Source organism: Montipora foliosa, chromosome 1, assembly GCF_036669935.1.
Source record: "Montipora foliosa isolate CH-2021 chromosome 1, ASM3666993v2, whole genome shotgun sequence".
Classification (NCBI taxonomy): domain Eukaryota; kingdom Metazoa; phylum Cnidaria; class Anthozoa; order Scleractinia; family Acroporidae; genus Montipora; species Montipora foliosa.
In genome coordinates this window covers 42,813,844-42,823,843 of record NC_090869.1, presented here as the reverse complement: position 1 = coordinate 42,823,843, position 10,000 = coordinate 42,813,844, and the positions used below count along the sequence as shown (strand labels likewise).

The 10,000-nt window shown below is 40.6% G+C and overlaps 1 protein-coding gene and 1 pseudogene across 1 annotated transcript in view; one reads left to right on the top strand and one right to left on the bottom strand.

Annotated features, from left to right (window-relative positions):
• Positions 1–2,183: 2,183 nt before the first annotated feature.
• On the top strand, positions 2,184–2,947 carry LOC137969186 (uncharacterized; annotated as a pseudogene).
• A 5,755-nt stretch (positions 2,948–8,702) lies between these two features.
• Positions 8,703–10,000, bottom strand: part of LOC137999016 (cleavage and polyadenylation specificity factor subunit 1-like) — an 87,299-nt gene continuing 86,001 nt past the window's right edge. The window contains exons 41-43 of the mRNA XM_068844850.1: positions 9,791–9,920; positions 9,332–9,470; positions 8,703–8,883 (exon numbers count right to left, since the gene is read on the bottom strand). Coding sequence (XP_068700951.1) covers positions 8,836–8,883; positions 9,332–9,470; positions 9,791–9,920 — 317 coding nt within the window. The 3' untranslated portion in view covers positions 8,703–8,835. The remainder of the gene's footprint in view (positions 8,884–9,331; positions 9,471–9,790; positions 9,921–10,000) is intronic.

Here is a 10,000-nt window from a genome sequence, read left to right as displayed (position 1 = left end):
ACAATGAAATCCTCGTGAAAACGAACACAATTTGGAGGCCCAAGTGTAAACCTACCTCGATATAACCAATTGTTGCTCTTACATTGATCTCCTTGTGCCTAGCAGTGTAACAACAGTAAAAACAACAACAATTTTGCCGTTTTTGTTAACATTACTCAAAGGTTGCACAATTTTGTGGAATTTGTAATTTTTGTAGCTGCATGCATTTCTGGACATACCTGTTAACCCACTGATTTCAGGGAGTGAGACTTGACAGATTTTATTCTGTCTTATACCAGACGATAACAATGTAGTGGTCAGATCAGAAGATAAAGAATTGCAGTGTAAGCACCTTGTGACCTCTTGATAAAATTGGGAACACAACGAGTTCAATACATTATCAAAGTGGTAAAGCTCAAAATAGTCTCTCTTCTTTTCACACTAATAAACATGTATTACTCTGTTCCTAGGTACAGTAAATTAGGGTCATCATAGATTTCTCTAATGACATTTCCTTTCAAAACACCATGACAATGTTACGAGGCATTTATCTGGGCCTAATAATTTACATACAGTGTCGTTTGTTTTCAAACAATGGGACACTGAGATCTTCCCATACATTATCACCAAAATAACATTAGAAATAATCTCTAGTAGATATTTAAAATTAACACCTGTAGACCAGTTTTTTGAAAATGTCTCAAATTATTATTATTTTTTTGCCTATGGAATTTTTAAACTTTACCATGTCTTAACGTTACCACGCAAAAAAAAATTGGAAAAAAAAATAACCATGCAGAAGTGGAGATATAAACAAATGAAATTGCAAAATCAAGGAAAATGAGAGCAGGTACAAAACACAGGTCACAAGTCATTGTTTTACCAACGCAGAAACAACCCCAACTGTTTATAAATGCTAACATTAGGCCTAAGAACTATTGTTTAGTCCTAAGGTTAGCTTAAATGAATGTTTGGGATTCTTTCTGTATACTGGTAAAACAATCACCCCATTTTTTATTTCTGAAATGTAATCAGCACACCAGAATGAAACTTTTTACAAAGTTGAAAAAAATTCTGTGGAGAGGATTGAGAGCCACCTTAAATAATTGAAAGTTTAAGGTAACTCTGAATACACTCCACAGAATTTTTTTAAACTTTGCAGAGAGTTTCATCTTGGACTGCAGATCACTTTTGTGCAATCAAAAACTGGGGTCACCGGGTTCGTTTTTTAGATATGAGCAGCTAAAGCCAAAATAAAGGGTGTTTTTGCAGGGCTTTCCTGTTGTTATGGTAAATTGGTACGTCACAAAAATGACTGCATCTTGTTCAGCAATAATTGATGTTTCACATGGTTCCATATCAGTGTTGTTACGTGTCAATCCTAATAACAGGGTCCCTTGAAATTTGAGCCACCATAATTTGCATGAGAACCACGACTAAAATGCTAACTGGCCTGCATTCTTACAACTACAGGCAATTAAAAAAATATATTGCCAACTGCAGCCCCCATTTTATCTGCAATGTAAAGGCCAGTTGGGTAAGCAAAAATTGTAAAATGGCTAATTCTGATCTCAAGTTTCTCTCTCTAACTTGATCCCTGAAATTTTTCAGGAAAATGACAAACTTAGCAGTGGTATTTTCCAGTATAATCAAGGAGCATATGTCATAAAATAAATTTCCGAAGGGGTTTTTATGGTGGAAGCAAACCACCTAACTAGATATGTGGGACCCTAAGGAACACAAAGAATGTTGTCGGCAATTTTGTAACGTGCACCGGCGGCCGCTATGGGGCTCAACATGGAATAGAGGCTCGAATATAAAATATATTGTAAATACAATTAACTACAATAAATTTACACAAAAATACCAGAAGTCTTTAATATAGTCTATCTAATACATATCCATAGACTTAGTGACTAAATACTGATCACGTGATCAACACTACACAAAAGCGAGGCTGGTCGTTTGTTGTCTTCAAATAAGCATCAAAAGCATGAATTTTGGTATCGATAATTGATCAGAGAGTTAAATTTATTAAAGAGAATATTATTTCATGTTTAAAAACTATATTCAAATCAATCGCTTATTGAAATCAGGAAAAAAACAATGATTTTGGTCAGCGGTCATTTTCATCATTTTCGAGGTCCGCCGTGTTGGGTTTACAGACCATCTAGAGCGACATGTTTTGTGGTGTTTAAGAAGACATGGATTTTGGTTCAAAAACAAACGAACCTGAGGCCCAAGGGTTGGATTTACATTTATGTATAATTTGTCAAAGGAAAATAAAACGAAAATCTAGTTGAAATGCCCGAAGCTCGCGAAAAAGTTTGGGTATCGCTCGAGGAATGGAGTAATACGGCAATCTTCAGAAAACAGAAGCGTGGAAGAAGTTGAGGTTTACGTCTGTCCAAGAGCTTGAGGATGGGTGGGCATTATGGCATAGATCATGTTATAAAGAGGCAGTACATGCTGCAATGCTGCAAGAGGGAGGTATGAGAGGCAGCTCGAAGGCCCCAATGAGTCCAGGCGAAAATCACCACCAGATTCATCAGTAGAAATTCCTCAACTAACACGTTCGAAAACGTCTCCCTACAATAAGAAAGTCTGTTTTTTTTCTGCGATAGCCCACCCGGTTACCTAAAGAACCTGCATAATATCAGTAGCTTTTCTTCTGGTGACTCCCTTCGCACTGCCATTGGGATGTCAGGGAATGACAAGCTCATTCGATAGATATAATGTACCACAAAAACTATTGGGCAATTGTTGTAACTCACGTTTTACGAAGAGAAACATCCGAGTCATCATCTGAGAAGTTGGCTAGTGAGATTGCAGCACAAATAGAATTTGTGAAATGACGGAGATGACTTTGAGGAGCGGAAAAGTGGCGACTATGTGCGAATTACAATATGCTTTTGAAAGTATACTAGAATCTAAGAATGTGGAAAATCTGAGGGGCGGACGGCCTTGAAGCTGTTACGACTCCGAGAGATACCAGTGATAAAGTTTCATGTACCTAAAAGTGTCAATGAGTCCGATCGAGTCAGCATCAAGAAGACAAGAGATCAAGTAATTCAGATGGCTGAAGATCAGACCGCAAACGTAGACTCCGATGGGAAAACTCCGTTTGATGCCGCCGCAATAGTTAGGAAATCTATCACCAAATGTAAAAAGTGGAAGATTACAGGTTTACTGAAAAACCTGCCTGATGAGAACATACCAGCAGAGCTTTTTAGTTTTTATAGATGGATTATACAAGGCCCAAAACATGAGCTTTCTGCTGGAAAGAAATCTGAGGAAGTGTACAATCGTGCAATGGCTTTATCCCAGACCACTGTATCGACTGAGAGGCAAGTCAAAAGTCCGATGTTGTAAGATCCTCGACGGAAATGCCGCTGCAGTAAGCCGTTGGGATAGCTGTACAGCAGGCCGTGAGCAGCAAGCAGCTCATAACCATGCTATATGGATTTGGAATGTCAGTGGACTACAACAGGATCCTGAGAGTAGAGGCGAAAATCGAAGCTACCATTCTAAAGCGCATGGAGCTGAATGATGGTCTATAAATGATATTTACCCCCTGATGTAGTTTTGGGTAGGCACGTCTTTTTTGTGGTTGATAATGTGGATTTCGCAGAGACACTCCTGATGGCAACAATACCTTCCACGGCCCAGCGATGGCAATTTGCCAAAGGCAGGAACTAGGCGATGGAGCACCAGAGCTGATCGTGGATCCCGGAGATCAGTGTCGTCGCTCAATCAGACAGCTTCCCGAGTTTGTGACAACCTTGCTAGAATGCCCTGCGCCCTCCTGGAAAGCCTGTTAGTCTCACCTTCCCCCAGTTTGTATTGTGCACCGAAGACCAACTTTCATTGTACATCAAGAAGCAAGATTTCATATGGCTTCTCGGACACAGTTTGACTAGAATACTCACCAATGGAGAAGTTGAAGACGACCAGCCCCCTAGTACCGACATCCCAGTATGGTCTGGCGATAACTCCATTACGAGTAGTCCCATGCCGTTGACACGAGTTGGCATCCCTCCCCTGATGGCTGCAACAGCACACGAGTGGCAGAATCTGCTTACCATTATGATGCAAGCACAGAATATTAAGACAACGGTTGTAGGGCAGAACAGGAGGACTGTGATATCGCTTGACATGGGACTGTATCAACCGGCAAAGAAGTTGCAGATGACCCGTCAAGATCTTGGGCATATAATACTTCGTCCTAGTGAGCTACACATGGTGATGGCCCAACCTCGCACAATCGGTGCATTCATCGCGAATAGCGGCCTGGATATGTGCTGGGTCGAGTCGGATCTCTCTGGGCCTTCTGCTGTGAAGCAGATTCTCGGTGGGAATCACGTGAAGAGAGGAGAAGCAGCGCACACGGTTACATTACAAGCTCTATTCAGCCTCTACCAGGACGCCTTCGTGAGACACCAAGCTGTGCGCACGATTATCGAGAAGTCAGCTAATCAATGCAAAAAAAGGCGACAAACAAGATATTGCAGCAAAGAAGGAAGAACTGGCACAGACCATCATTTCAACAGAGCTTGCTGCAAAGATGGAGCAATTTTATGCTGATCATGAGGATAGTTCACTGCTCAAGTCCACCCCGCGGGTACATAGCAATGCTTAATGAGATGATGATGTTTATCAGAGGCGTGCGAACTGCAGTTGTTTGTGAAGTACTTCTTCGTGCATGACGTGTTAAACTACGCTCGCATGATTCCTGTTTACTTGGCAGAGATGGAGAAGAAGACCGATCCTGAAATCTACTAGGAGTTCCAGAATGGTAACTGGGTGGTGAACAAGAACGCGAAGGTAGCATTCTGTGCTGTTGGCGCTGACCACGCGCTTGAACACGGCAACAGATCAATGAAAGTCTCAGGTGGATTGATTGGCATCACGCTAAACCCTACTGTACGCACGAAGTATTTTTTGATTGCACCTGAGTTAGCAAGGTTGGCAGAACAAGCCAAGCTGATGGCAGGTACTTCTTCCAAGACACAGACTAGCCATCACAACCTCACCACCACCGCTGTCATGTTATGTGAAGAAAGGAACGTCCACCAGCTAACCGCTAGTATTCAACGCTTTACAGTAGAAGGCCCTGATCTGTTCAACCAAGTGCCGAAAGTGCACATTGCCCAGGAAAGTGAAGAAAGATCTCTACGATCAAAACGTCATTGATAACAAGTTGTTCGGGACATTCGTTAAGGAACGGATACAGACAGCCGAGAAGAGCATCTGGGATGTGGTAAAAAAGCGCAAGCTCCAAACGTGGAAGACCACTGAGAAAACACTTAAGGTGGCTACAAAGGAAAAGATCATCGAGCTAACGGAAGATCGATGTGTCTTCGCGCGGATGATGGTAATCTGCAAGTCCCGTCCTGAGATAGACATCAAAGAGGAAGTGGGAGTGTACGAGTTCTCGGTAGTTCCACGATCAACGTTTGCCGCTGATGGCAATATGCTGCACTGTTCCGCAAAGAGTACCTGGATGAGTATTCTAGGGAAGCTGCCAAGTGACAGATCAGTTGAGCAGGCTGAACCCACTGACCAATTGGCTAATGCAGATGTGTTGATCAAGGTTTCCATTGTAGATGGTATGGCCGAGGTATAAGCACTGGAAAAACCGGGTTGGATTTAAGACCTGCTCGGATCTGGCCGAGCATTTCACTGTGACGACCTTCGACAAGTACCGAGATGCAGATGAAATAGTCTTATTTTCGACAGGTTTGTCACTGCCGCTGATATTTATCTTGTAACATTTTTATTTATAGTAGTTATAATTACTTGCATTAATATGCACGTTATTCTGCTTTTAGGTATGATGTACCATTTATTTAAAGACCGCAACTCGCGAATTTCGTCAGGGAGGCTTGGAAACTAACAGCTACAAGATTACTGACACCACTCAGATTTCCAAGGTACCAAGCTTTCAACGATTATTCATCCAAAACCAATGATCCTATTTCTAATGTACTACAAGAAGAATAGAGCCAGATATAGAGGTAAAGATGCTAAAACTGGTACACCAAATCTTATGCAGGTAGCAATGAAGAGACTTTTGCCACATGTGAGCACCAAGGATGAACTGACGCAATATCTTGCAAGCAAGACTCTAGAAAAGGGACGTGAGAATGGTTTGAACGTGGAGGTTGCATGGAGCAGTAAGTGTAAGGCAACACACAAGGATATGGCGTATCTCGATAGCGACCAAGAAGAGGCAGATACTAAAATCCTGCCGCACGGAGTAGATGCCACCGCATCAGGAGCCAAGAGTATCAAGATCTTCTCGCCTGACATCGAAGTGTTTGTACTGGCCCTTAGACGTTACCCGGAGCTATGTGCGGACTCTTCATTCCTCACCGGAAGAGAACAGTGCCACCGAAAGATCCAGCTTTGTTCAATTGTCCGCGCTTGAGGAGCAGCTAGAACGGCAGCACTACCTGGCTTTCATGCCCGGAGCGGAGCTGATGTCACTGGAAACTTTGCATATAAAGGGAAGGGAAGGGAAGGGAAGGGAAGGGAAGGGGCTAACTCGAAAACCTCACGGTTCCTTTAGCCCTAGGCTCCAAATAATTTATTACTTTTCCTTGTTATCCTATTGTAAAGTTTTTAATGTATATGACATTTTTTCTTGTAATAATGCTAATAGTCAATAAAGATTGTTTTTGTTGAATGCTGGAAAGCGTTTCTTAAAGCTGACGAAGAGTGTGTCACTGCACTTGCTCTGCCATCCTTCCCACAGCGGGCATGTTCTATGCAATAGAGAAGCTAGCGTGACAACTACTCCCTACACAAGCTGCTCTCCGAGAGGCCATTAAGCGAGCGCATTACCAAACCACGATCTGGGCCAATGACAAAGTCCCTAATCCAGACCTTCCATCGCCAGAGAACTACGGATGGAAAAAGGACAATGGCACCTATGGATAGCATATGGCTAAGAGGATTTGTTGCCTTGGAGTCTTGCCACACCGCTTCAGGTTGTGTATTTTGGACAATCTATCAGATCAACTCTCTGAATTACCACTAATTACAGAACTATCACCAGCTACTTTTGAGGTGATTCTCCATAAACAATAAGCAAGAAACAAAAGAGCAAAACAAAATAACACTTTTGCAGGGGTGATGACACACAAGCCTTCTTAAATCTGAGATTAAGATGACCTTCCAAAGAGGACTCAGCAAAAGTGAAATCTTCATAAATCAAAAGATCTTGTTCCACAAATGCAATCAGTAGAGGCTTCTTGTTTTTGTGCCCAACACCCGTTAATAACACTTCTTTCACTGGAAGAGTATCCTCTTGCCCAATACTGCTAGTCATAGCACTGCAAGTAACAAACCATAAATACACTAAGTGGTATATTTCATACAAAGGATTATTTTTGTACCACAAGACGGACAAGTATTCACCTCGGTGTTGGTGGCTGGTGTTGGATGTTTACTTTGCCGCTTCGTGTCTCGGTAAATATCCACCATCTAGTTGCATTTCTTCTTCGCACTGAAAGCGCCAATTATCGGAAAGAAATTCGGTTCGGCACGACGTTGGCTCGACGCTTTTAATAGACCAGGCCTAATAAGTGTAGGCGAGCTAAGCCTCACTTCCATGTCGTCTTACGTGAACAAAACATATTCAAATGTCGTTCAATTCACGTAAAAACATATTATCATGTTTACAAAAATTATTGTTTTATCAAAGGAGTTGATAATGTAAATTGGCCACCGACACGACGCAACGTTGCATCAGGCAGCTTATAGAATCTCTGTACGGTGGCCAATTTACATTATCAACTCCGTTGATAAAAACAAAATTTTTGTATACCACTTCCCCACCGACGCAGCACCAGTTTCTTTAGAAACTACCCCCTTCATATTATCATGTTGTTCACTTGTTGGTCATTTTTCTGAACAACTCCATAAAAAAGAAATATGCTTTTGATGCTTATTTGAAGACAACAAACGACCAGTCTCGCTTTCGTGCAGTGTTGATCACGTGATCAGTATTTAGTACTTAAGTCTAGATATGTATTCGGTAGACTATATGAAAGATTTCTGGTATTTTTGTGGAAATTTATTGTAGTTAATTGTATTTACACTCCATTTTATATTCGAGCCTCTATTCCATGTTGAGCCATATAGGTCTAAAAATAGACCCCCCATAACGGCCGCTGGTGCATGTTACAAAATTGCCGACAACATTGTTTGTGTTCCTTGGGGTCCCCTTAACACATCTAGGCAGGTGGTTTGCTTTCACCAGAAAAATCCCACGGGATTACATATGCTCCCTGACTCATACTGGTGATGAACAAAACAAAATGGCATGTGCATAAACATTTGCCAGCATTTTTATTTACTTCTGAAGGTTCAACATTGGCATTATCATAAGCCAGATAAAATGAAAGAAAACTTACATTTACTTGAAGAAAAAATAAAACCGATACAAGGCATTAATCCTTCAATCCTTTTTAAAACTAATGCTGATTGGATTCCAAGAAAGGCCAACATTTTTCTTTATAAATGTGCAGCATTGCAGTCTGAAGCAGTGTTCTTTAGCATGGCATCCTTGATGCAACCAAAATTAAATGGAAATTTTATCAAAATGGGTTTCAAACGTACAACTGTAGTGATAGAAGGAAATCAGTTCTTCAAATCAATTGGCAATGGACATTATTTCAACAACATATTTGCATAACAAAATTGATTTATTTCATGCCAGTTTAATTGAAATAATGATTCCAGACAGGCTGCATATCTAGTCCAACTACACTTATGTTTAATAGTAAACTGCCTGGCAAATCTCCACAGTTCTCTCCTTCTGATGGACAATGATGCCTGTCACTGCTGGGATCAAAAATGTGCACATGCTCGCTCAACATCCATGAGGTCATCAAGAATCTAAGAGAAATAATGATTTTAAAAGTTACTTTTGAGAAATGCCTTGGCTGCCAAAGGAATTTCTTTTTTTACCTGACACACCAAGAAAAACAACAGTTATTATTTCTTTCCTATAGACAATGAGTACTCAGTGAAAAGAGTGTTTGGAAGGGATCCTTTATTGAGAACAATAAAGAACAAAACGCAAAAGCAAATTTCAAATTATCCTCGCTATAAATAGTCCCAATAGAATGTGACATTTGTCAGTATTCTAGATATCAATATGCCAGGCGTTGCAGTAGTTCTATTCACTGCTCAAGCAAATCCTGCTGAGTTATATTTGTTTGCATTCAGTTCATTTCTTTTACATGTAAGTGTGTAACCTTTTTGAGTCCATTTTAAATCAAAATCATACATTAAGGTTTTCACAATGTGATTCTGGAATAAACTTGATGAGCACGAAGAGTACCTGTGCAGGTGTGGTTCCAATCTTTTTGGTGACCTCAAACCTTTCCATGGTACCCAGATGGGCAAACTTGCTGAGAAGTTCTCCATCCAAGATATTCCTGTGAGCATTGCTAAGGCTTCTCCTTTTACCACTAACTAGTCTGTAATGCAAGCCATGAGAATCAATAAAATTTGGTATCAGAATGTTGATTTAAGTGTTTTTTACTTATTTAATTCTATTTTATGTGAAGTAATGACACGTGTACAATACAATTATGCCATTGAAACATAGTGCACTGTTTTCTCACATAGGTGTAAAAGTAAAAGACAAACGTCTAGTTTAATTGTGGAGAATGCATTTTTTAACAATAGAGTGCCGTGTATGTGGTATATATTTTGGTTCAAAGTTAGCACCAATACTAAGTGAATATGATTTTGGCTGAAAATATTCAAAACAAACAGGTGCAATACCTACACTAACCTAAATGCTTTTGGATTAAGCCCAGCAACGTGAGGAATACATTCAACAAGTTTTGTTTGTAGCATGTGTAGTCGCCTGTAAGTCTTTTCTGTCATTGGTAGCAATAGTCCAATGCCTCCATCAAGAGTCCCTGAACAACAATAACAGCAATAAACAAGGCTGATCGATTCACAGTACTGTTTTTTGGAAATGGGTTCTGACAAAAAAGAC